Source organism: Terrapene carolina, unplaced genomic scaffold (genome assembly GCF_002925995.2).
Source record: "Terrapene carolina triunguis isolate 2854851 unplaced genomic scaffold, T_m_triunguis-2.0 Scaffold24, whole genome shotgun sequence".
Classification (NCBI taxonomy): Eukaryota; Metazoa; Chordata; order Testudines; family Emydidae; genus Terrapene; species Terrapene triunguis.
This window is the reverse complement of record NW_020664375.1, coordinates 5,027,425-5,054,679: the sequence shown is the minus strand read 5'-3', so window position 1 is coordinate 5,054,679 and position 27,255 is coordinate 5,027,425. Positions and strand designations below refer to the sequence as shown.

At 41.2% G+C, this 27,255-nt stretch overlaps 1 protein-coding gene across 1 annotated transcript in view; it reads left to right on the top strand.

Annotated features, from left to right (window-relative positions):
• LOC113406287 (1-acyl-sn-glycerol-3-phosphate acyltransferase gamma) overlaps positions 1 to 27,000 on the top strand; it is a 128,161-nt gene extending 101,161 nt beyond the window's left edge. The window contains exons 2-9 of the mRNA XM_026650259.2: positions 6,029 to 6,255; positions 11,842 to 12,011; positions 12,230 to 12,391; positions 18,575 to 18,728; positions 19,217 to 19,319; positions 23,033 to 23,108; positions 24,909 to 25,107; positions 25,805 to 27,000. Coding sequence (XP_026506044.1) covers positions 6,078 to 6,255; positions 11,842 to 12,011; positions 12,230 to 12,391; positions 18,575 to 18,728; positions 19,217 to 19,319; positions 23,033 to 23,108; positions 24,909 to 25,107; positions 25,805 to 25,893 — 1,131 coding nt within the window. The 5' untranslated portion in view covers positions 6,029 to 6,077 and the 3' untranslated portion in view covers positions 25,894 to 27,000. The remainder of the gene's footprint in view (positions 1 to 6,028; positions 6,256 to 11,841; positions 12,012 to 12,229; positions 12,392 to 18,574; positions 18,729 to 19,216; positions 19,320 to 23,032; positions 23,109 to 24,908; positions 25,108 to 25,804) is intronic.
• Positions 27,001 to 27,255: the final 255 nt, after the last annotated feature.

The following is a 27,255-nucleotide window of genomic DNA, read 5'->3' as shown; positions in this document are numbered from 1 at the left end:
TGACTACAGACACATCTTTGTTAGGATGAGGGGCGCACCTTGACACTTTTAACAGTGCAGGGCAGATGGTCACCCCAGGAAACAACCCTTCACACCGACCTGTTGGAGCTCAGCGTGGTCAGAAATGCCTGCCTTCCTTTTCTGCCTCTTATCAGGCACAGATCTATCAAGTTAAAGAAGTATGGATTGGATGGATGGACTATAAGGTGGATAGAAAGCTGGCTAGATTGTCGGGCTCAATGGGTAGTGATCAACGACTTGATGTCTAGTTTGCAGCCGGTATCAAGTGGAGTGTCCCGGGGTCGGTCCTGGGGCCGGTTTTGTTCAACCCTTAGCAAGTTTGCAGATGACACTAAGCTGGGGGGAGAGGTAGATACTCCGGAGGCCACCGCTTCCCACAGCTCCCATTGGCCGGGAGCAGCAAACCGCGGCCACTGGGAGCTGCGAGCGGCCGTATCTGCGGACGCTCAGGTAAACAAAGTGTCTCGCAGCCCGCCAGGGGCTTACCCTAAACAAGCCGCAAACCAAGTTTGGGAACCCCTGTTCTATATCAACCGGCAGGGAGGAGTATGATCCCCTTCCCACTGTGCCAAAGCGATATGGTTATGGAACTGGTGCATAAAATATCACATTGGAATTTCAGCAATGTATCTTCCGGGCAGACAAAATGTCACAGTCGACACTCTCAGAAGGTGTTTTTCCCAAGATTATGAATGAGAGTTGGATCCCAGGTTCTGGTCGGCATTTTTCAGATTTGGGGGTTTCCAAAAGTGGATTTCTTTGCCACTGCAGCGAAAAAAAAATGCCATCTATTTTGTTCAAGGGTGGGTTTAGGTTGCAATTCTTTGGAGGACTTCTTCCCTGGATGGGGAAGCTGTTTTACGCTTTTTCACCCAACATCTCTGATTCTCAGTGGTGAACAAAATCAGATAGGTCAAGCTCAGTCATTCTAATTGTCTCAACGTGGTGAAGACCTGCATGGTTTCCTTACCAGTTCCACCCAGCTCTTTATCCACTGACAAATCTTCCAATCATTCCTCAACTTCTCTCCCAGGGCGCCAGTTGAAGGCTGCATCCCAATCTGAGCATTTGCTGCCTCAAGGCGTGGCTCCTCAATGGTTCGCTGGGCTACAGTTGTCCTGTTCTGCAAAGGTACAACACATATTGTTAAATAGTAGGAAAGATTCTCCACTTTTGAAAGTATTTCTGGTAGAAGATTTAATCACTTGGGTGAATTCCAGAACGCTGTCCCTGAATCTGCCTCACTTCTGCTCATTCTGGAATACCTGTTGCAACTAAAAAAATCCAGAACTGTTACTAAAATCCCTGAAGGTTCATCTGGCTATCCTAACAGCTTTTCATATCATTATTGAGGGGCTCTCCCTGTCTGCTCACCTTGCAACTGCAAGATTCATGAAAGGTCTGGGAAATTTCTTCCCACAGGTGAAAGTCCCTCCCCAGCTTGTCACCTGAATCTGGTTCTTAAAAGTCATATGAAGTCTCCTTTTGAACCAATGGAGACCTGCTTCTTATTGAATTTGTCTATGAAAACAGCCTTCCTAGTGGCTATTACCTCAGCCCGTAGAGTCGGAGAGATTGGGGCATTAATGGCAGGCTCTACTTTCACAATATTTTATAAGCGTAAGGTTCCCCTAGAGCCGCATCCCAGGTTTCTCCCTAAAGTGTCTTCTGAGTTTTGTCTAAATCAGGTCATTTACCTATCAGTTTTCTTTCTGAAACTGTACAATTCCAACAGGGAGACTGTTCTCAACAGGGAGATGTCAGGAGGGCATTCTAGATAAAACTAAACTAGTTTGTAAATCCCCTAGACTGTTGGTTTAGTTTGCAGACAGATCAAAGGTTCTGCCATTTCTAGCCAACGGCTCTCAGAATAGATTTCTGGGTGTATTATACCTTGTTACAGTGCAGCCAACAAACCCCCCCCCCCCCCGGTCTGGCGTGTCAGCTCATTCAATGAGGTCATAATCTACATCTGTGGCTCTACTTAAAAAGTCCCAGTTTCTGAGCTCTGCAGAACAGCTACATGGTCTTCGGCACATCCCTTCTCCAGACACTATGCCTTAGTGAATGCCTCCAGATGTGATACAGCAGTTGGCAGTGCAGCTCTTTCCTTTGTAACGGCCTTTACTCTGAAGCTCCCCACCCTGCTTATGGGGATACTGTTTGGGAGTCACCGGAAGTGGAGCGCCCATAGGGACACTACACAAAGAAGAAAGAGAGGTTACTCACCCTGTGCAGTAACTGTAGTTCTTTCAGATGTGTGTCCCTATGGGTGATCCATTTCCCGCCCTCCTTCCCCTCTGCTTTGGAGTTTCCTTCTGAGACTCAGTGATGGACAAGGTACTGAGGGCTGTTCACTCGCACAGCCTGATATAGCCTTGGTGCAGGGCACGAGAATATCAACAGTGCATGCATGGGCCAAATGGATACTGCTAATGAAATTCTCCGATAGAAGGCATGTGGGGCACACGTGCACCTGAAGGGGAGCATCCAAAGGGGGACACATCTCGAAGAACTACAGTTACTGCACAGGGTGAGTAACCTCTCTCTGTTCTCAGGGCTGCAGTAGTATTCACTGTATTTGCAGTCCTGAAGTGCACTGGGGCACAGTGAACCCCAGCAGAGCTGGGCTCTGTGCATGCCAGTAGTACAGGCTCCCTAAATCACGCCTTCCACATATAGAGACTTCCGGCAGCTGCACCTGGCGGAGCAAGATTTGCCTTTTTGTGTCTATAGTATTGCAAAGTACTGATCTGATTGACAAATGCTAGAACATCCTAGATTTGGTGCAAAGCAGAGGAAGCGTAAAAGCGTGACTCAACCATTTTATCAGTTGAAAACCTTCAGTGTTATTACTTGGCATTTCCATTTTCTAGTAGTGGTTTCTTTCTGATCTTAAATGGTGCACCCAAAGGGAGGGAGCCGTGTTTCATAGTGCAAGGTAATAATTACTATACTAATAACTGTGATGACATACATGATCATCAGCTAAGCTAACTCTGTATGCGTGTATGAAATGCAAATTGAAATTCTATGAGTGATTATGTGGAGGGAAAAAACAGATTTTTTTTTTTTGGTCTGTCTGTACTGTACCTTGAAAGACAACAGTTAAAGAAATGATTTTATCTTTAATCTTGGAAGTGGGGAAGGGCTTGCTTATCACTGACAGTAATTCATACACTAACTTGAAGAATGTTCTAATGAAAAGACGTGACTCCATTGCTGTGTAGGGAATCAGCTGCTCAGTGTCACAGCTCAGCAAATAAGGTGATGATACAGTACACGTGAAGTATATTGCAGCACTTAAGCTGTGTCAGACAATGGTATCCTGGAAACAGGGTTTGTTTGGTTTTTTAATTATGTTGTCCCTTCATCAGATTGTAAGAATTATTGCTAAGAAACAGAATTGTATGCTTGCCAGAAATGGAAACCTTTACAAATACATTTTTGTTTTAGAATTCAGCCTTTTTCTTACAGGAAAAGTCCAGGTGCAAATAGGGTGGGTCTTCCTAAAACAATATTTATTCAACTACTTTGAGAAATGGCACGAGAGTCACTATGTAAAAATCTAAGATAGAAGCATTGGTCAGTTTGACATGTTTCTCCCTTTCCTCTATTATGTTTCCAAATGTACTTATGTCTGGAAAATTAAAAACCCCTCAACTCATTTCTAGTACAGAAGGTAATGAGACATATTCTAGGGATCAGAAGGAAGCACCTGACAAGTAGGAGTTGCAATAGTTTGTGTTAGTCAGGAAATCAGCATCTTTAGTACAAATGCTGGGGAGTTATAAATAGCAGCGTGAATTAAATGAGTGAAAAATGGAGATGTTTCATCAGTTCTTGGCTGTTGGCGTGTACTTTTTTTTTTTAATCATAGGGAATCTCTCTCTCTCTCTCTCTCTCTATATATATATATATACATATACACACACACACACTTAGCACTTCATATCTTCAAAGCATTTCATCACCATTAACCACTTAGGTCAGGGGAGCTAGCGCTCTCACAATGGAAATATTGTGGGGGCGCTGCCCCTGCATAAACTTGCACATGCCTGGGGGGAAGCGGGAGACAAGTAGGACCCAGAGAGGCTGGAGCAGGCCACCACAAGGGCTAGGGAGCAGGGAACAGGACCCGGAGGGGCTGAAGTGGCTGCTGCGGGGTCCAGGATTGGGCTGAAATGCTCCCAGGATCAGGTAGGAGCCCCTGGGACCCACCTTCCCAACTGGAGCCAGCTGCCTGCCCTTCACCAAGTCTCAGTACCTCCCCTTACTCCCCCTCCGATCTGTCTGCCCCCCATTTCCAGGCACTGACATAGGTCCAAATCAGCCAGACATTCATATTCATGTGACTTTACCCATTGAATTCAATGGGATGTAAAATTATTCCTATGAGTAAATGTTGGCAGAATCAGGCAAAGACTGGGGTGTCATCTTTGCCTTCTAGGAATAACTCCCATGTTCATTTTCTTTGCACACAACCAGGGTAACCCCCGTGGCCTCTTTTTCCTCTGTGCTCCTTTCCTGGTGACTTTGTACGTAAATGTGCATCTGTTTTGTTGGGTTAGAGCTTAATTTATAGCCTGACAGAGAAATACTTATTTCTTACCTCCTGTCTGAAGGAAAACTTGTTTTTCACCTTTGCTGGTGACTAATACCTTGATACAGACTTTAAAACATATTTTCAGTGTACATATATAACTCCTTACATCGTATCTATATGTACAGCTCACAACAATATTAAGGACCAGGGTGACACCAGCTTTCCTTTTAGACCTCACATGATGTTTTTTGGTGAACCAAAATGGACATACCAGTATCAGGATGTTCCTGTAACCCCCTTGCTAATTGGCATTAAGGACTTCTTGGGTCACAAAGCTGAGAAAGGGAGAAGATAACTGACTTGCCTAAGAGCTGGAATTAGAATTTGGGAATACAGGAGAACCTCAGAGTTATGAACGTCAGAGTTACAAACTGACCAGACAACTACACACCTCATTTGGAATCGGAGGTATGCAATCAGGCAGCAGCAAAGACACACACACCAAAAAAAAAAAAAAAAAAAAAAAAAAAGCAAATAAAACAAAGTACAGTGTTAAACGTAAACTACTAAAAAATAAAGGAAAAGCAGCATTTTTCTTCTGCATAGTGAAGTTTCAAAGCTGTATTAAGTCAATGTTCAGTTGTAAACTTTTGAAAGAACAACCATTCCATTTTGTTATGAACATTTCAGAGTTACGAACAACCTCCTTTCCTGAGGTGTTTGTAACTCTGAGGTTCTACTATACTTGATTTCCATTTCCATTCTTAGTCCGCTAGGCCATACTGCCTCTCTTAGTGCAGCACTGTTTTTTCTTAAGTGAAATTTGTCATAGCGGGAAGGGCCCACTCAGTGAATGGGCCACTGCACTACTCTCTAAACAAAGCAGATGCATAGCACGGCCGCCATCCTCTCTGTGCTTCTGCAGTGATGGCCTTTTGTGCTTGTTCTGAATAGGACAATGCGGAGAAAAAGCTTTGGGGACAGGCCATGACGGTATCAATGGATCCACACTTACACAGGTGCTAGGCACACCACTCATGTGGCCCAGAGGAGCAACAGCCACTAGTCCGGTTCACAGACAGGAATAAGCAGCTGTGGAGGTGCTGCGGTGCAGCCTGCTCTCAGATTGGGGCTTTATTTATTTATTTATTTATTGGTCCCATCTCAAAGCCTTGTTACTTGACGTTTGTGTGAAGAGAGGTGAAATTCAGCAGCAGCAGCCAGAATAATTTTTCTCAGGTGGTTAAAAGCTCTAGTTAACGAGATTCTTACTTCAAGTGATTTGCATCATTGGCTAAATAACGATTACCCCACTGCAAAAAAGACCAGAATAAAAGAGGCCTGGAGGCTGGTGGTTTTCCTCTTCCTGCTGTCAGACAGAGAAATAACACTCTCCTAGATTTCTTTTCCAGAGGCTGGTAACTTTAGTCTCAATCAGATTTTCTTTTCTCTCTCTTTCAGGACGGTTATTCTGAGCGAAGGACCCTGCAAGGCCTACTAAGTGGTTATCATGGGCTTAATTGCATTTTTGAAGACCCAGTTTATAGTTCATCTCCTCATTGGGTTTGTCTTCGTTGTGAGTGGGTTGATCATTAACTTCGTCCAACTATGCACACTAATCCTCTGGCCTATAAACAAGCAGTTTTATCGCCGAGTAAACTGTCGCCTTGCCTATTCGCTCTGGAGCCGTGAGTATACTCTGATGGGGATGAGGTTGGGGAGAAGCCCGCCAGCCCAGTGCCAGGGAGGGGCTGGAGAAGAGAGGATTCCAGCCGCGGCCAGCGAGGGGAAAGGTGCCCCAAATTTTTGGGTGCCCTACACAGCCATGTATGCTACATATGCCTAAGTACGGCCCTGGTTGCTTTCCTTCTTCACAACCCTCCCCAAAACTCCCTTCTTTCCCCGAGCCTTACTTCATTGGCCTCCACTCCAGCACTCCTGCTCTCTCCCTGGACTTCGTTCACTATTTAATATGGGGCACAATTTCCAATATGGGTGTCTAATATTAGACTCCTAGATCCGTATTTAGGCACCTACCTCAGTGGCCTGATTTTCAAGAGTGCTGAGCACCCAGCAGCTCCCACTAAAGTAAATAGCCCTTTTTGAAAATCAGGCCACTGAGGTAGGTGCCTCAACAGGGATTTAGGCTTCTAACGTTAGATGTTAACGTTTAAGAAATCATGGGCTCAAAATGTTATAAACAAATGTACTCTGTAGCAAGAGCGGTGGAAGCTTCCTAAAAGTAGGGGGGCCACTGTTGCCCACCCCTGCGCTGCCTCTTCCCCTGAGGCCCTGCCCAAACACCGCCTCTTCCCCTGGCCTGTAATGGAAAAGCTGACAGAACGTTCACTTTAATTGTGGTTTATAATGAAGAAAGTGATACAGCCTTATAAACCTAGCAGGGCAAGTGTTGCCATTTATAACATGAATAAGGAATACTAACGTATTTCGGGAGTGGAGCTATAGATTGCATTCCATTCTACATGGTTGGTTTTGGTTACTTATTTAGAAATATTTCTTTTAAGCTGGTGTTTCTCGTGCCAGTTCTCACCTCAAAGATATTTTTTTAAAAAAGCAAATTCAATAAAAGCCACTCAGTCCACCTTTGTGCTTTCTAATTTTTTTTCTTGGTTTTATGAAGTGTACTTAATATTGTAATACTTCTCCATGGCAACTGTTATGTCATGTGGCTGACATAGGTCATTGTAGGACCGATCGTATCCCAGATACAATACACCTCAGGTGGGTCAGGATAACTGGCAATGGTGATAGAACAAGAAGAACCAAGCTGGACTTAAACTGCGATCTTGGCATTTGCAGTCACTGTGACAGATATTGCAACCTAATGCAGTACCTGTATATTAAATTTATGAAGGGATTATGTATGAATGTGTTCTTCTCCATGGAGGAGGGTTACCACAGCTCCTCCAGGAACTAAAAACACTGGGGGAGTGATCAAGGCGAGTCACTGAGACTAAACAACTCTAGGGAGGTACCACTCCGGGACTGTTTTGCATACACTGGTTCAAAGTGGGTTTTCCAGAGACTCAAAGAAAGAGCTCTTGGTATAAAAAGGCTGAGTTTGAAGAGACATAGTGCCGTCTGTCTGAACCAGCAAAGCAATGTTCACATTTGTCCAAGGGGACCAATCCTGCTGTAGGATTGGAAGTACTTTGGCCCCATAAGACTGCTTGTTTTTCTTGATATGTTTAGTGGGGTTTAAATCTGTTTATTTTTTATACATTTTTCTCTGTAAAACTTTTTCCGTAAGAATAAATGTCCCTGCTTAGAAAGAACTGTTTGGATTACTGGTAAATCACACCTGTCATAGTCCTTGGAGTGAAAGCAGAGCCCAGCCACAGGCTATAAGCAGACTGGCTTGCTGGGGATCATGCAGTGTAAGGCAAGGGTCTGTGCAGCCTTAAAACTGCTGATCAGAAAGGAGTGGGACAAGGGTCCCTACCCAGAGACTGGTTACGGCAGGAGTTCTGAAAGCTGAGTGGGCACTCTGGAGTGGACCGTGGTGTAGGTCCCGTGAAACTGTGACAGTCACCATTTAGGAGGAAAACTTTTTTTTTTTTTTTTTAACTTTTGATGTGGGATTACTGAGTGACAGTAAACATGTAACACCACAATGCCATGTTTACAGAATCACTTTTCAAAGGACAGCCGTGCTTTAGAATTAAGGCTACTGCATCCTCAACTCAAGGTATTGAGCTGTGTGTTTGTTGCCCCATGCAGTGAATTTAGAAAAGTGTCAGTCTAAATTTGTATTTTTTTTTTTTGTTTGTGGGTTATTTGGTTGGTTGGTTTTTTGCCACCAGTGTAACATTAGTTATCACTTTTTGACTAGATCTTGCTAGCTGTGGTAGCTGTGATATACATTATCAGGAAGATTATTTGGAGTGGAAGTCATTCACACATGTACTTAATTTTAGGAGACTTGAATCTCTTGCTCTAACACATCTTAACTAAAATGGTCAGTATGGTGCTTTGGTGAATACCACCTTCTTGTGGTAAAGCAGTGCTGGATTTTCTGTCAGGCTCCCTACGAAGAGAAAACACTTCAGAGCATCTGTATTTCAGGCTTATTAGTGTTAGTGCTCTTCAAATGACTCATGATTCTTAATAGGGCAGTATGCTTAGTTTAGTCCAGTTGTAAACATAATATCTTAGAATCTTGGTATCTTGAAACTACTGTCCTCTGCACTCTAGAGCAGATAGATGTATCCCGCCACTCTGGCTTACTTTGTTTCTGGATGGTTGTCCTCTCGGGAGGCAACAAGAGCCCCTCTTCCGGCAAGCTGAAGCTCTAGAATCCGAGAGGGGTTGGGCTAAATTATAAGCATTTTTGTTTTGTTTTGTTAAAGTGAAATCTTGTTGCCTCGCAGGCAGTTAGAGCGAGTATCCAAACCATCATGTAAACAACAAACAAGATTTCAGAGAATAGGCCATAGCATTGACAGGATCAGTTGGAGACTAAATATCGGGAGCCCAATCTTTTTTTTAAAAAAATCACCAAAAGAAATAAATGTACATGCATCATATATCAGTGCACTTGTAAAGGACAATCTGCTTCCTCGTAGTAACTCCCCTGTTCCCCAACCCTCATGTCTCAGTATGAGCTCCAGGAAAAATCTCACAAGAATGTTTCAGAGTAAATGATGGGAATGCTCTCAAACCAGTGCATCCATGTCTGGCTCTGTTGAATTTTTGTTCTCTTTGGAGAGGAGAGCTCAGGTACAGCCTCCATCCTTTTTTTAAGGAAGATTTTTAAGAGCACAGCATAGAGTTAGATCAGTAGATGTAATAACATTAATCTCCAGAAAGAGATAGAAAGGCAATTTGTCCTGTGGTTAGCATAATTTCTGGCTGCATAAAGAACCAAGTTATTGACTAGTCGGCAGGATTAAGAGTGGGTGTTGTGGAATAACACACTGAAGTCATTGAATAATTCCCCAGTAACCTGAGCCCAGTATATTAAATCCAAGGACAGCTCCACCAATGGTGGGCCCACTTAGTGACATCCCCCACTTCTTGCATTTTAAACATACTGGACTAGATCCGGCTGCAAACCTGCTACAGTGAGGGTGGTGGTGGTATTTGTATCGTGCCTAAGGGCCCAAAATGAGGATCAAGGCCGCATTACGCTATGTGCTGTGCAGACATGCAGGAAAGAGAGTCTGTGTCCCAAAGAGCTTGCAATGTGGAATATGACAACACCTGAATGGGTGGATAAGATTTTAAAAAAAGAGGGGTGAGAAGGACAACAGCTACAATGAAATGTAGTATAGGCATTAATTTATATTGAGTCCCCTGTACAGTTGCTTCAGAAATTTTATAACAACACAACAGGGTTTTATTCCACCTCTTCTATATATTTGACTGTTTAATTCTTTATATAGAGGATGTAATAAGAGTTTTACTGATCTCAACAGTGGCTAAGATTTCTTCCACAGGACAGCAAGATAATTCTATTTAAGGTTCACAAATTTGTGCATTAATATATGTTGAAGCACTAAGTTAGTATGGGAGTAGTTTAAAGTATACCAGAGGTTTGTGAATAAACCTCTCTCACTGAAACCACCAAAAATGCACTTAATTGATGCATTTCATCACTTAGAAAATAGGGCTGGCCAGGTTTGAGAGAAACCTGTAGTTATAAATTATGCATCCCTGTTGATATTCTCATTTCCTCCCTTCTTTAAATCACAGTGGGAAAGAGTCAGACTTGACGTACAAGTTATATTAGTCTTTTCAAGCCCATAAAGGGGCCCTGAATAAATGATATATAAGTGAATAGGCTTGTGGATATGACAAGAAAAGCAATTTAGATAATCAGTCCTGGAGAAGCTAACCTCTCTTTGATTAACATTGAGCAGGGGTTCTCAATTTTTTTCCATACTCAGACCCCTCTGAGGCCTGGTCTACACTTACCCCCGAATTCGAACTAAGGTACGCAACTTCAGCTACGTGAATAACGTAGCTGAAGTCGAAGTACCTTAGTTCGAACTTACCTCGGTCCACACGCGGCAGGCAGGCTCCCCCGTCGACGCCGCGGTACTCCTCTCATATAGCTGGAGTACCGCAGTCGACGGCGATCACTTCCTGGTTCGACTTATCGCGTCCAGACAAGACGCGATAAGTCGAACCCAGAACTTCGATTCCCAGCCGCCGAACTAGCGGCTGGGTGTAGACATACCCTGAGTCTTCCTCATGTCTAGTCTGGATCAAAATTGGACCCCAGCCCATTTAGCAATATGGGAAGGGCAGGCTGGAGACCTTGTGACCACCAGGTGGCGAAACCCTCACATAAAGAGACACTGCCCCAACTCATCCAGCCAGTGCCTTATGAAACAAAGCTGAAGTTCAAAGCTACATTAGTGAATGTTCTATTAATGGTGGGAATTCTAAATATGCAGAAGAGAAGGAAAGATGAAAAGGGGTGGGTAATGAATGAGATATCAGAGAGAGAGATGAAATGGAGGAAAGGATAGGGGAAACACAGAAATGTAGAAGAAGAGTTAGAGAAGGGAGAGGGAAAGGGATCTCTTTCTCTTTCCTTCTTTTGTAGACTAAATAAAGGAGAAGCAATTTCTCCTTCTGTTCTTACCCAGTAATTTCTCTGGACTCTCCCAGTTCTTCCCCCATGTGTCTCTGACTTTGTGTTGGTAACCCTAATACAGCCTTATTACAGTCATGTGTTTAATATTAAAATATACTGCAGAAATTCTTGTAGCATTTATCCACTAAAAGCCCATTATATTGGTTTGTTTACCTCAATCAAGCATATTTCATATTCAGTGGAAACATTAGGTTGAGTCTATGCATAATTTGTGTTCCACCTGGGAGGAGATGTACCCATTTAGTAGAAAGGTCTACTGCTGAAAGACCTGCTTTCAGGTTCGTGTGTGTGTCTGTGTGTGAGAGAGAGATGGGGGGAGAGGGGGGATTGTTGGTGTTTGTGAAATCTTGAATTTACGATGAGCAATAATAACAATCAGGTATTTATCCCGTGGCCTAAATCCTGTTTCAGGGTGATAACATAAATATGAATGCAGGTGATCTGGTGTATGTCAGTCTGAGAACTCATTTAATCTATAATATAATATAAACCAGCAACCTCAGCAGGATGGATTAAAAAGGTGATAAACATTGTAGTCTAGAAAAGTTTGGAATGGGATTGGGATGGACAGAGGATATTAAACGTGTTATGGTTAAGCATTACAGCTAACCTGTGTCTTTTTTTTTCCCCTCCCCACAATATTATTCAGAGTTAGTAATGTTGCTGGAATGGTGGTCAGGCACAGAATGCACTTTATTCTCAGACCAGGCCACAGTGGATACATTTGGAAAAGAACATGTGATCATCATCTTGAATCACAACTTTGAAATTGACTTCTTGTGTGGTTGGACTATGACTGAACGCTTTGGAGTGTTGGGGGTGAGTGATTCTGTGAACTTTCCCTTCATCTTGATTTAATATAAAACTCCTGTGTTTGTTTTTTCTTTGTGGTGGGATTTTCAAAAAAAACTCCATTGACTTCAGTTTGGTCAGAGCTAGGCCAGTGCTGAGCACTTTTGAAAATCCCAACCTTAGTGCTTTTGTTTAGGTCTGACATATATAAATAATCAAATGTCATTGGGCGGTGTTTCTTCCAGAGTTCCAAAGTTCTTGCTAAGAAAGAACTGTTGTATGTGCCCTTGATTGGTTGGACGTGGTACTTCCTTGAGATTGTTTTCTGCAAAAGGAAATGGGAAGAAGACAGAGATACAGTTATTGAGGGATTAAAACGTTTGTCTGATTATCCTGAATATATGTGGGTAAGTGTCTGATCCTTTATAAATAGTGTCTCCTCTGCTTAGAGTGCAGTGATGAAGACTATATTTGTGTGGTGTGTCAGCTTCATACTTAAGAGCGCCGCCTTCTTCCTGTGATTACATTTGAAGCGTATAGCTATATGCCTTGTTGCAAGTGACTTCATTGCACACTAGCCAGGCTTCTGATCTGTTATTGGATAGGAATGCCATTTTGAAAATTGTTGGTAAATGTGCATAAGTATTTCTCAAAGTATTTAGCAGTAGAAACCTAAGCTTGCATGTCTCAAAACATACAACTTTTTCCCCCCTTCTAAAAGGATAAAAGGACTTTCCATAACTCTTTTTACCCAAAAAATACATTATTCAAGTTTTACTACTGAACTTGTGAATCTAGGCTACATTTTCCAGGCTAAACTAAACATATTATTTAAAAAAATAGGGGTTTTTTTTCTTCAGGAACCTGCAGGGGGGCAATGGGAAGAGAGATTTGCAAAGGTTGCAGATTACAATGGAAAGTTTTTGCATCAGTGCATTCTCTTTCCTCTGTGAAATTGTACAGGCATTTGAGAAACTTGCAAGAATATACAGATGTCTCCAATTGCCTTTGAAGTGTACATCTCCTTTATATATGCATCCAACAGTTCATTAAGCTCAGTTTTGTGGGGTATATTACAATAATACAACATCATAAGTAAACCAGAAAAAAAAATTATATTCTGAAAGATACCTTCATGGCGTCACATTTTTGAGCTAATGTATCCATGACGCCTCACCACCAAGAATTTAACTTGATTTGAGTCTATTTAAAAATAAGTTCCTTCAGCTTGAGAATGTGTGCAATGCATTTCAGTCTCCAAATGCAAGCTAAAAGGTTCGTATTGTAAATTCCTTCATGGGCCCAAACCTTATCTCCAATAGTACCAGGCACCACTGTAAGAGGCGCTGAAAAGATTTTGGCTCCACATAGCACCTCTCATACCCAATATATTCCACAATGTTTTACAAAGTGATTAAACTAGCAATCCAGTGGCTGTGTGATCAGATAAAGTTCACAAACAGTGCTGGACAGAAAAGATTTTCAGAGAAGGGAAAAGTTGTTCAGGACAACAGCATTCTCTCCGGCTCCAGCATAATTGTTACTGAAGATTATCTTTTATAGGTGGAGCTAATAGTTTGCATTATAAGCCCCTGTTGTCAGTTTCCTATGCTTTGACCATCTGGGCTATGCTTGCTCTCTGCCTCAGACTGAATATTTTTGGAATGTTTTAATGAAAATGTGTGTCACTTCTGCAAATGAGGCTAGTGAAACAGAGGTAGTTTTTGCCAGTGTTAACAAAACAGTAAAATTAAATAAAACTGACTCTTTCAAGAGCTCTAGAGCCTCCATTTTGCAGTAGTAACTTGAAATCTGAAAGGGAGATAGTCTTGGGGTCCGTGAGATGTGTTATGTATTCCCTGTGAAATCCACCCAGATTTGATAGTTATTATAAACCCTCTTAAAATCAACATTTGTACATGCTCAGTAAAGCCTGCGAGAAGCTTGCTGGTAAAATCTTTGAACATTCCATCTTCAAAGAGCTGCTTCCACCTCTACTAAGCCTCCTAAATGGCAGCCAGAGAGCTAGAGCTCCAGACAAGGGGTACAGCAATAGCAGCTACATCTCGCCCCTTAGCTTTGCGAAAGGTGCTCTTGTTTGGGAGCTATGAGGAAATTGAGCTCTAGTCTCAGCTCCTCTACTAACCAGTGTTGATTATGTGCCTTTCAGAGTCCTTATGATTGAGCAAGGCCTCATATCCTTTAAGAGGTAGGCAAATATCATCGAGAAACTTCACAAATAAAGCAACTGCTGAGAAGTTGCACAAAGTCACTTCTGGCAGACTTTGGAATTGATGTTAGGTTTCTAATATGGCACATCTCATCTTTTTAGCCACACACTCATTCAGAATGAATGTGCCAGATCTATGTGCTTGGCTATATTCTCTGTAACCACTCGACCACACTCCGAGCAAGAAATAGAAATCAGAATTACTGTCTGCCCCCTACCCCCCAGCCAGAAATGGAAACCAGCGTTCTTGTTTCCCAACATTTCTCCACTGTCAATAAATAACTGAGTAAGCCACAGGCAAAGTATGTCTCATGTCACCTTCTAATGGCTGGCCCACATAGAGGATAACAGCCTCCTACTGCTACCACTTATTCTTTTAGCTCAAGTGATAGGTGTCTCTGCTGCCCAACTAAAGGTCCTGGGTTCCAACTATGCTGATGGTTCAGAAGGTCATTATGGTTCCAGGTGATGGAATTTCTTAGGGGGTTCAGTTTCTTTTCAAAAAGCAGAGGAAATTATATACAAAAATTTACATTAAAATAACTTTTAGGTTGCACAGTCAAGCACTCAAAAGTTAGGAAATGCCAGAATTAAGGTTGTCTGTGCAATCTTCACTGGATCTCCTTGTGTGTTTGCATTATGATAATCTTTAATTACATAATCACATAGTATTTGTTCTACAGTACTTCTGCCTCATTCAGTGCACAGGATGGACAGTGAAGGAGGCAGAGAGTTGCGAGAAGAGAAGTTATTATATTTAAGATGCTGGACTGAAACCCAAGAGAGCTGGGTTCTTCTATTCCGGGCACTGCCACAGATATCCCACATGATGTTTGACAAAGACTTTCATAATGCATAACCATAATGGTGTTGAATTAATGTTGCATTAATAACATTCATTCTGGCATTTCCTAACTTTGGAGTACTTGACTTTGCAACCTTAGCATTCATTTAATGCAGCTTTTTTTGTATGTAATATTTATATATACTAAAGAGAAAGGTAGAGTCACAACAGCACTGTTACATAACAGATGTACAGTGACTATAGCAAAATTGAGAGATTGTCTTGGTTTCCCCATTTTTAGCAGGACTTACTTTTGAAGCACATTGTGAACTACAGCAACTAAACATAATTTACTGCTGTTATGAGTAGAATCAAATTCCCCTTTTTGGCTTTTATATGATGCAGAGATTTGTGTGCACACAAGTTAGGAATGCAGCAGTGCCATGGAGCTAAAATGAGGCTAAGAAAAGTTGGGAAATAGGTTACAGCCACTCAGAATGGCCAAGAATCCAAAGTTCACCCCTGTGGCGCCCAGAATATGTACCTGGTGTTGTCTATTCCTATTAGTTTTGCTCCTGGCTTCATTTCTAAGAGGGGAAGATGTGGGGTGGCGCCCTGGGAGCCACAGATCTGTCTTCTCTGTATTGTCCTTTTTTTTTTTTTTTTTTTTTTTTAAGGCGTGTAGTGGAGAGTTTCAGTCTTTGTCAATAGGTGCCCGGAGTGCAGTCAAACAGGTGATGTAAGGGTGAGTCCATCCAGTCTCCCCTCCAAAAGGAAAATACTTAGATACTTTGGGATAATATATTTGCTTTCAAATGGGCATGTATGTCTTTGAATAGCTTTTCTCACTTGCAGTACCAGCCCCTCACTTGCTATGACTTCTCAGGATTTTTTTTTCTGTAATGCTCTTTCAGTTGTAGTATTAACCTTTTAGACCCTTATGACCTTAAATTTGGTACCAGTACTTTCAAAACTTTACTTTTACATTACCTGGATCAAAATCTGCTGTTCTCTACACAAGTGCACCTTCCACTGGCTTTAGCGAGATTTACATAGCAAGATAGGAAGTATGGCAAAAGACCACCCTGGCTTAACCAGGAGGTTTTCAATGATTTGAAACTCAAAAAAGAGTCCTACAAAAAAGTGGAGACTAGGTCAAATTACAGAAGATGAATATAGACAAATACAAGTATGTAGGGACAAAATTAGAAAGGCCAAGGCACAAAACGAGATTAAACTAGCTAGAGACACAAAGGGTAACAAGAAAACATTCTACAAATACATTAGAAGCAAGAGGAAGACCAAGGACAGGGTACATCCACTACTCAATAAGTGGGGGGGAAACAATCACAGAAAATGTGGAAATGGCAGAAGTGCTAAATGACGTTTTTGTTTCAGTTTTCACCAAAAAGGTTGGTAGCGATTGAACGTCTAACATAGTGAATGGCAGTGAAAATGAGGTAGGATCAGAGGCTAAAATAGGGAAAGAAAAAGTTAAAAATTACTTAGACAAGTTATATGCCTTCAAGTCACCAGGGCCTGATGAAATACATGCTAGAATACTCAAGGAGCTGACTGGGGAGATATCTGAACCATTAGTGATTATCTTTGGAAGACAGGAGAGATTCCAGAGGACTGGAAAAGGGCAAATATAGTGCCCATCTATAAAAAGGGAAATAAGGACAACCCAGGGGAATTACAGACCAGTCATCTTAACTTCAGTTCCCGGACAGATAATGGAGCAAATAATTAAGCAATCAATTTGCAAACACCTAGAAGATGATAAGGTGATAAGTAACAGTCAACATGGATTTGTCAAGAACAAATTATGTCAAACCAACCTAATAGCTTTCTTTGACAGGTTAACAAGCCTTGTGGAAAGTGGGGGAAGCAGTAGATATGGTATATCTTGACTTTAGTAAGGCTTTTGCTACTATCTCACGTGACCGTCTCATAAACAAATGAGGGAAATACAACCTAGATGGAGCTACTATAAGATGGGTGCGTAAGTGTTTGGAAAATCATTCCTAGAGAATAGTTAGCAGTGGTTCACAGTCAAGTTGGAAGGGCATATCAAGTGGGGTCCCGCAGGGATCGGTTCTGGTTCTATCCAATATCTTCATCAATGATTTAGATAATGGCATAGAGCGTACATTTACAAAGTTTGTGGACAATGCCAAGCTGGGAGGGGTTGCAAGTGCTTTGGAGGTTATGTTTAAAATTCAAAATGATCTGGACAAATTGGAGAAATGGTCTGAAGTAAATAGGATGAAATTCAATAAGGACAAATGCAAAGTACTTCACTTAGGAAGGAACAATCAGTTGCACACATACAAAATGGAAAATGACTGCCTAGGAAGGAGTATGGGATCTAGGGGTCATAGTGGATCATAAGCTAAATATGAGTGAACAGTGTAACACCGTTGCAAAAAAAGCAAACATTCTCTGATGTAGTAGCAGGAGTGTTGTAAGCAAGACACAAGAAGTAATTCTTCCGCTTTACTCTGCACTGATTAGGCCTCAACTGGAGTATTGTGTCCAGTTCTGGGTGCCACATTTCAGGAAAGATGTGGACAAATTTGAGAAAATCCAGAGAAGAGCAACAAAAATAATTAAATGTCTAGAAAACATGACCTATGAGGCAAGATTGAAAACAATTGGGTTTGTTTATTCTGGAGAAGAGAAGACTGAGAGGGGACATAACAGTTTTCAAGTGCATGAAAGGTTGTTACAAGGAGGAGGGTGAAAAATTGTTCTCCTTAACCTCTGAGGACAGGACAAGAAGCAGTGGGCTTAAATTGCAGCAAGGGTGGTTTAGGTTGGACATTAGGGAAAACTTCCTAACTGTCAGGTTAAGCACTGGAATAAGTTTCCCAGGGAGGTTGTAGAATATCCATCGTTGGAGATTTTTAAGAGCAGGTTAGACAAACACCTGTCAGGGATGGTCTAGATTGTACTTAGTCCTGCCATGAGTGCATGGGACTGGACTAGATGACCTCTCAAGGTCCCTTCCTGTCCTATGATCATTCTGTGATCTACATCTTTGTGATAGAGAAGAGAATTTCCTTATTTTACTTGTTTCTTGTAGCTGAGCTGGAACTTGAAGCTGAAGTCATGTTCATGCATTTTTGAGTATTCCTGTGACTTTTAAAGGAAGAAATGTTTCAGCTGGAATTGGGGGAGGAGGGCATGTGTATGTATGTGTCTATGTATAACCTATTTGCTTGATTAGAAAATAAATAAAATAAATAAACTGATATCCAAAAAGGTGCTTTAAATTTAGTTGCATCTCTGAATATTTGCATGTGTGTTCCACATTCTTTGAGACCAGGCTCTAATTAGCTGTCTTCTGAAAGCAGATACTGTACAGCAAATTGCTGATTGTAATTCTCAAATAATATGATCTATTATATTCAATTACCCCCCTGAAGAGTAGTAGGATGGCTCTGATGCATGATATCTAAAGAACAAAGGAGGGAATTGAGTGTGTCCATCCTGTAAGAGCGCCAGATCTGCACTAAACAGTAATTTCTTCTTAAGAAAAACCCTTGTTTTTCCTCTTGTTTTGTATGCTAGTTTCTCCTGTATTGCGAAGGAACTCGTTTTACAGAAACCAAGCATCGTATCAGCATGGAGGTGGCTGAATCCAAAGGGTTGCCTAAATTGAAATATCATCTGTTGCCCAGAACCAAAGGTTTCACCACTGCTGTCCAGTGTCTCAGGGGAACAGGTATGGGTGAGCTGTTTGTTCTAAACCTTACTAGTAATGTGTGTTATTATGTATCATAGTTCAGTATATTCATTGCATTTGGTGAGTAGGTGATAATACAGACTCAGTATGGCCCTTGGATGACATCAAGATTAAGCTGAAGCACTAGACTCCATTTTCTAAACAATCTTTAAAATGTATTAATTTGTTCTAGTTTTAATTTGCAAAAATTAATACTTTCCATCTTTAAAGTGGCAATATACAAACATTGCATAATTAATCAGCTCTCACTCCACTCCTGTGAGGTGTATGCATGTACTCTGCCAGAGCTTAGATTGTTAAGGAGGACATCTGGGTAAATAAAACCGATGGGTTTTGAAATGTTTTGCCAACTGGTATTATTAAAGCAATGTTTATATCAGGGTTTGTTTCTTTTTAAAGCTTGAACAGCAGCAACCTCGATGCTTTGGATGCTGAGGTTAACAGCTATATTATCTTTCTTTTGACAGTTTCAGCAGTGTACGATGTAACGCTAAACTTCAGAGGAAACAAGAACCCATCTTTATTAGGAATCCTTTATGGAAAGAAATATGAAGCAGATATGTGTGTAAGGTGAGCATATAATGATGGAAGTGAGACGTACAAGGTTTGTGTTTGGATACTGTGTCCCCAAAACTGGTAGGAAAATGGCCTGTGTCACTGCATCCCTTGAGGATGTTCCTTTGCAAGCCCTGAGGATCTTCCCATTTCCCTATCATTCAAACTAGTCTCACTTACAAGAGCCCATGTCACGGCCATCAACTGTCAGGCCAGAAGGAGACTAGGTGGAACTTTCAAGAGTGGGCATGACTACGCCTATAATCCGGCATTCACCTGCACCCTCCAGAATCAGGAAAATTAAACTAATCATGCCCTCTATGCAATGTGGTGTTAAACTTCTGCCCAAAATGAGCAGTGTCTCATAATGGATTGTGTAGAACTGCATAGTATGATCATTCCTCTCTTTTCTTACATGACTTTGATTAGTACTGAATTCACAATGTTAATCTTGAATGAATTCACACCGAAAAATTGTAAGACAAAAACACCCTATCAACACTTTTCACAAAAGGATCACGCCTTTTGGACATGATCCTATATCCTTAGTCCTGGTCCTCAAAGGAAATCTGAACATCACCTTCAAAGGATGAGCCTGGGAACTTAAATTCGTAACTCTGCTAGACACTAAAAACCATGGATGCAACAGACATGCTGGTTGTTTTATGGCCCATTACAACAATTTGTAACACATCCTGCTGCCTACTAATCCTCCATTGTCCTATGACTGCAGACTTATTGATTGCCCACTTCATTTTAAGTAGTCTCCTACAAGATGATGAACCCCTTACACTTAACAATCTGTCCCTCTTTGTATTTAGCTTAGACTCTCTAGTTTCCTTGTTCAGACCCAAAGAAAAGCTTGTCCCTTCCAACAACAGAAGTTGGCCCAATTAAAGATATTGCCTCACCCACCTTGTCTTTCTCATATCCTGGGACCAATGGCTACAACAACACTGCAAATATTTTAAATATTAACATTGTTAATTGTCATCATTAGCGTCTGAGTTAGCACCCATTGAAATAAATCAAGTCAGTCAGTCCTCACAACTATTGTTTCAGGCCCTCTGCTAACTTGACAGGTGTCTCTGTGTCTGTTACCTTCAGCTTTGAAGGTTTTCTTCGCAGCTGAAACAATTTAAGACTGCCTTTTATTTAAAAAACTGAAAGTTGAGACCCTGAACAACAACTGAGAGGTCTGTCCACTCCCTTCCCCACCTCTTGTCCTTGTGTTCCCTACGCTTTGTGAAACACTACCTTACTCGGATAGAGAGATTGCTGTTGAATAACCAGAGGTACTTCTTTTTCTCCCCTGGGTGTTGGGCACTGCCGTGGAGTGTGCTGCCACCAAGCTATTGGCCAAGCTTATTCTTCTTTTTGATACAAGTGGTTTTGTGTTGTATTGAATCTTATTGGAGAGAACTTCTTGGTAGTCTCACCCAGACCTTCAACATTGTGAGATAGCAGCAGCAATTTTGCAAAATGTAGCGCAAGAGCTGCCAGCCTAGAAGCAGGTGAAACACGAGCTGTAGTTGGGGAGGAACTTCCATTCCAATCCTGTTCTCAGGTGCTTGTGTAACTTCCCCAAAAATTACTCTCTTAGCTGAAATTCCCCATGCTTCTTGAGAGCCCAGAGTTGAGAGGGACTGGAAACCTGGTACAATTCCATTTGACCATTTTGGGAATTATCCAGGGATGGAGAAAGGAAAGGCATGCATTCAGAAATGCCTTCAGGAAATTTTCCAGAAATCTTTTGCAGTTGGATAACTCAAAGTGGTTTCACTTTAACTCTTCTTGCTTGCCACGTACATATTCCCAAAGAGGAGCGCGTGCTTTGCTAAGTGGAGAAACAAGTTACAAACTAATAATAGTGCACTGCACGTGTGCTGAGTATGATTTCCCTAGACAATTGTAAGTGCCACAGCATGGCAAAGCAGATATGAGTAAGTATGCACAAGCAAATATCTGGATATTTTTGCACTGAAACAACGGCTTCATCCACTTAATACCTTCTGCTTGCTAAATGAGATGTGAGTTGGTGTGGTTTGGTGGTGCTAAAGGAAAGATGAAAACCAGTGGCTTTCAGCCAACCTTATAGAACAGTCTGTAGTATTAGTGCTAGGTGAGCATACCTGACTAATTGTGCCCAGTTACTAACCTAACTTCTGAATTGTTCAGTCTGCTGTGATTTTAAATATATATATTTATTTGTGGAGTGAATGTGCCTTCTCGAGACACTTGACTGTGCTAGAACCTGCCTTGTTTAAGGTTGCTTGGGGGCATGGGAGGTTAATCCCAACTGGAAATACAACTTTTCTGGTGATGGGAACTTCCTACAGTGCTGCAATGAGCAAGTACAAAACTGAATCTAATTTTTCCAGACATTAAACACAAATACAGTATGGTGAGCTCTCACTGGTAGGATGTAGCTAGCATACATTTCCCTCTCACAGGCTGTATGTTTCTGCCCTTTTACTGCAAACTGAACACATGTAGCACCCTTGATGAGCCTGCAGACTTAGCTTAGGTCAAAGAAAGGAAGCCATTTGAGCTCAGGTTTTGAGCATAAGATGTACGTTGTCCTCTGCATGGAGATGAGTGGCCAAGCCTGTTTGCACACTTTGCAGGTCTTCATTCATAATGGATCCAGAGAATTGAAATAATCCTCCTAAATCATCAAAATGGTCTTGCTGTGAGTACCCTCTAGTGGCGATTTCAGTGCAATGATGACTTTGGAAGAGAACTTTCAGCAAATGATGCTTTTTATTAATAGCACAATCCTTCTTTATAAAGCTATTCTCAAAAACTAAATATTATGCTAATGATTTAACGGTCTAGAATGTGTTGAACGTGTCTTTCAGAGCACTGGGAAACACTCTTTCCCATGTGTATTTTACAGATTATTGTACTTCGTGTATGAACTGCTGACCTGGTCATTGGCCATCTCACTGATATTTTTTTTCCCATCAGTGTCTTTTCTGTTTGCCCAGAGGATCACAGAGTCAGATTAATATCATCCCTCCAAAAGATTCCACATAACTAGGGATGAGTGAACCTTGCAGGTTTCGACTTTGCAAATTGAACCTTGCAAAGAGTCTCTCTTCATTGCAAAGCAAGCAGGCTGGCACTGCAGTGGGAAATCATTTGAAAGCTGGAGACTGATCGCTGGAAGGGCAGAGTGATTTAGAGGACAGTAGAATAGGAGGGAAATGAGTAGATTGTCACTAGAAGTGGCATATGAAGAGAAGATGGTTTCAATAGAGCTGGTCACAATTTTCCAAATTTTGATTTTTCAAGCAAAAAAAGATGATTTTTTTCTCTGTGAAAATGTTTGTGAATAATTTTCCAGTTTGTTGGCTGGCTCTAGTCGTCAAAATGTGAACTAGACCTTACTTGAATTCAACCATTGATAACTCCATTGCAGCTGCAGTAATACTTGAATAGAAAATACATGTCTTTCTGAGGGAGACAGAAATTGGTAGGAAACAGCTGTATATTCTGCTGTTTCATGAATGCAAATTTCTAAGTGGGAACTGGAGGTGTGGTTTCTATTAAAAGCTGTCTGATTCTTATTTGCACTTCATGACTTTGGTAATTCCAAAACTTCTGTCAGTTTTTGCTATATATTGAATTGCAGCTCTTCATTTGAAAAGATTTAAAGTAAAATAAATATCTGGATTTTCTTTTAAGACTCTCTCTTTTTTTTTTTAATCTCTTTAATAAACCAGGAGATTTCCTCTTGAAGATATCCCTGTAGATGAAAAGGAAGCTGCAAACTGGCTTCATAAACTGTACCAGGAGAAGGTAAATGGCTTTTTTCTCTTTCAGATCTGTCATAAAGTAACGTTCTAGGGAGCAGCATGTCAAGAGCTGAGCAATGCACACTCAACTCCTGGAGGGAGAGAGGAAATGGGAGCACTATGTGTAACTTGGCAGCTATTCCTTAGATTGATTTAAGAAGCGGTGTTGGCAGGCTTTGAAGGGAGCCCCAGCCATTCCTTCTTGACCACAGAATGGTGGCTGTGGTTTGAAGGGAAACACTGTGGGTTACTGCACAGACATAGAAGACATCCCACACACACACCGCCACCCTTGGGGGAGACCATACATAACCTGCTCTCTTTTGCTATGTCCTTCAGGTTTGGGGTATTTTTCATATATTTTTAAATGCTTTTGTTCCACCTATGGATGTTTCTAGGAGCTATAGACACATGATAATTCTAAACCAGACGTGGTCATTCATTTTGGACACGCATAGCAGAGTGAGGCTCTGGACTGCAACTGTTGCAGAGCTAGTCTTTGTTCTCTCCTGCCTATTCCTCTGACTCTGTCCACTTGCCTGCCGGATCTCTGCTGCCATTTCTGACTTGATGCAGGCAGGTCCATTAGTTTGCTGTCAGAGCACATCGGTAGTGCACTCTCCAGGTGCTCAAAAGTTTTATTTCAACTCTTTTTCCTAGATGATAAAGTTCTTCACCACAGATTTAATAGAGCTGCAGGGACGGGGAGAGAACTGTACATAAAGTTTGCCCCGTGCTGGTATAGATTGGACTTGTGTACATCTGTTTTGAAATGCATATCTTGATGACTATTTTTGGTGTGCTGTTTCTGGCACGGAAGGTAGAAGAGCACAGAAACCCTGACACTTACGAGCATTTTTCTGCCTTGGTGACCTGTCCTGCAATATTTCCAAACCTTCACTTAACCTGTAGGCAGGCAACAAATTGTTCATAAGGTTCTTGGCGTTCTTCTCCCAAGTTTCACTTTTGTTCATTGTAACCATATTTATTGTAGATCCTAAAAATACTCAAAGCAATTGGGGCAAGGAGACTGAGAATTGTTTACAAAGAATATTACTTGTTGTCTGCCCCTCTTGCATTCTGGATGTCGATGTGTCAAACAGATTTAAGAGTCATTTGAAAATTATGAAAATGCTCCATGAAATTTCCCACTTTGGTAGATGAGCGTTGATGCACATTTTTATTTTTTGCTTTTCCATTTGTGTCGCCCTCTTTGCTGTATTACCTTCTGAAGTTCTATGGTTATGGCTACTGGATTGAGCCTTCCTGTGAAGAATCAAGTCCCAGTATCTTCAAGTTTAAGGAAATGCTGTCCCTGCTGGTCAGCTTGTGCTTTGCCTCACTCTGTTAGGTCCACAAGGAACACTTTTCTGCTGCACCTCCTATAGATGGTTCCTGACTCTCTAGTAATAAAAACAGGAAGAAGGAGCAATAGAGAAGCAACCAGCACAGGACTGGAAAGTGTCTGAGTAGTTCTCTGGGCTAAAGCTCCTCTGAAGTCTGAACACACTGACAGCTGGTGTACGGTGGTGGAAGGAGACTGACAATATTTGATTTCTATTTGTTTATTTTTAAATAGTGTTAAAAATGTTTGTTTATAGTATTAACTGATGGTTATCGCAGCATAACGGAATGCCAGACAGCCACAGAAAATACAAATTCCTCTCACAGACTCTAATAATGCTTGCCACAGATGTGGATCTTTATGGCATCATGGAATTCTACAGTCTTAGAACTATTCATGCAAAAACTAACATTTCTGAATTAGGAACATTCTTTTCCCCCCTCCCCCCCTCTCTTCCAGGATGCTTTACAAGAGATGTATAATAAGGAAGGCATATTTCCCGGCCATCAGTTTAAACCTCCTAGAAGACCATGGACTCTGCTAAACTTCCTCTTCTGGGCTACTGTCCTGCTCTCTCCTCTCTTCACATTTGGTTTTGGAATTTTTGCAAGTGGATCACCCCTTCTTATCCTTGCATTCCTGGGGTTTGTTGGAGCAGGTAATGAGTTATTGAGAAGAGGGAGATGATGCCAAAGCACAATATGATACAATAGTGGCCATTAGCTGTGATAAATTCTGTGTATGATTACTATTACTGATACTTGCAGAAAGTTGTTATTTTGAATGAAAATTCAGGACAAGTTACATAGGTTTCCATTTTTGCATAGAAAAACAATTATTTCAAAAGCCTTAATTTCAAACAGGTTAGTCTCTTATTTCTTAAGTTACATTTAATATGCTAATTAATATTCACACAGTAGCCCCTTCATGAGGGGTGAAGCATATTGGCTGGGCAGTGTGAAGAAGTTTGCACTGATGGTCCCCATACTGACGGAGTATGTTCTGTGGTTAGCGGAAGACTTCAGCTTCCAGAGCTATCAGTACAGCTTCTTTTAACACATGTGCAATAGTTACACTTTTATTGAGTCTTTAAATCTGGACTGCCCTATGGTTTAATGATTTAGCACATGTACTTGATCCAAAGCGTCAGTCAATGGAAGCTGCGTACACAGATTGGAGGCACTGTATGTCCCAGAGTCACTACCGATTGCTCAGTCTGTGACCTCTGTATCCAATCCCCCATGGCCCATCTCGCATCAAAGTGTGTATGTGTGTGTCAGAGAGAGAGATAGACACAGATTTTTATCATTATATCAGTTGTAATGCACCTCCAATTTTTGTATTATATTTTAAAGCTTCCTTTGGAGTTCGTAGACTGATAGGAGTAACCGAAATAGAAAAAGGCTCCAGCTATGGCAACCAAGAATTCAAGAAAAAGGAGTAACTCACAGCTGCAGCACAGCACATATAACCAGACTATGGTATCAAATTAACTTTATTAAAAACACTTAGAAACTATCTTTTTCTTATTAACTGATGACTAATATTAATGAATAATACTTGAGCCAAGAATGAAGAAATTGGAAGAATCAAGAGGAGAGAAAACATCAGCTTTCTGTCTGTTTAAGGACCATTTTATTCAAACTTGGGGTGAAAATCTGGGCTAAAAAATGGTAACTTTTTGCTTTGTTTGCGGAGTGGCTGAGAAATATTGGACACAGCTACCTACTTCTTCAGATGACCATTCACACTGGTTTATCCTTCAAGAATCTGAAACTCACTTTGCAATAGGAGCCATTGAATGTTTCCTCTTGCTAAAGCCAATTTAATATTTGTTTTTCCCAGCATCAGTGCTGAGTGTGCTCCAGGAAACACAACCCATTTTAAATTCACTGACAGCAGTTCCTTGGGTGAAAGCCATTTGGAAAGGCCATTTTATCATGACTACAGACAAAATCCCATTTGTATACATTTTATTGAAGGCACTTTTTATTTTCAGGCAACATCATACAACTTCTGTACCACAAGAAAATGGATAATAGAATTTTGATGGAAGTGGTACCTTATTGATAAGCACATACTGTACATCAGATTCACTAGTATTAATACAGTTTAAAGGCTTTCCCCCCCCTACCTGTTGGTCAATGCTCAGTTAAAGCTCAACACCCCACTTTGGTGATTTGAGCACTGCCCTGTTTTATACTTTACATGCCTTGGATCTGCTTTGCTTTGCTTTTTTTAAGTGAATAGTAAGCCCTGAGATTTGGTCCAGTGTAAAGAAGGCTATTTACTCAGTTGTACTGACGTTTCTTCCTTATTTCTGTTCATGTTTCTCATCGCCGAAGTCCCACTCCACTGGTTGTCCCTCGCAGCAGTCTACTGAGAAAATCAGCATAAACCAGCACAGCCGTCCTGGAAAGGATTTTTCTTTATCTGCAGCAACACTAAAAAGAAAGGGTGCAATTAGTGTCTCTAACGCAGTGATACTCAGTGGTTCAGGAGTCAAATTAGCGATCAACATTACCCAAAAGAGCCACAGTAGTGTGAATTCATTGTTTCATTTACTATAGTACTATATATTCATATTAGTGTAGTATTAGTGAAACAGTATGACAGGCGAAATATTTTGTGTGTGTATATATGTAGTATTCTCAGAGCAAAATGATTGACCAAGTATTATTTTATCAACTACAGTTGGTTAATAACATAGTAAAAGCACCCTGATTGGTTAATAATTAAATCACACAGTGTTTTAATAGCATGTGCTGCAAAGAGCCGCAGAAGACAGTCTGATATCACTGCTCTA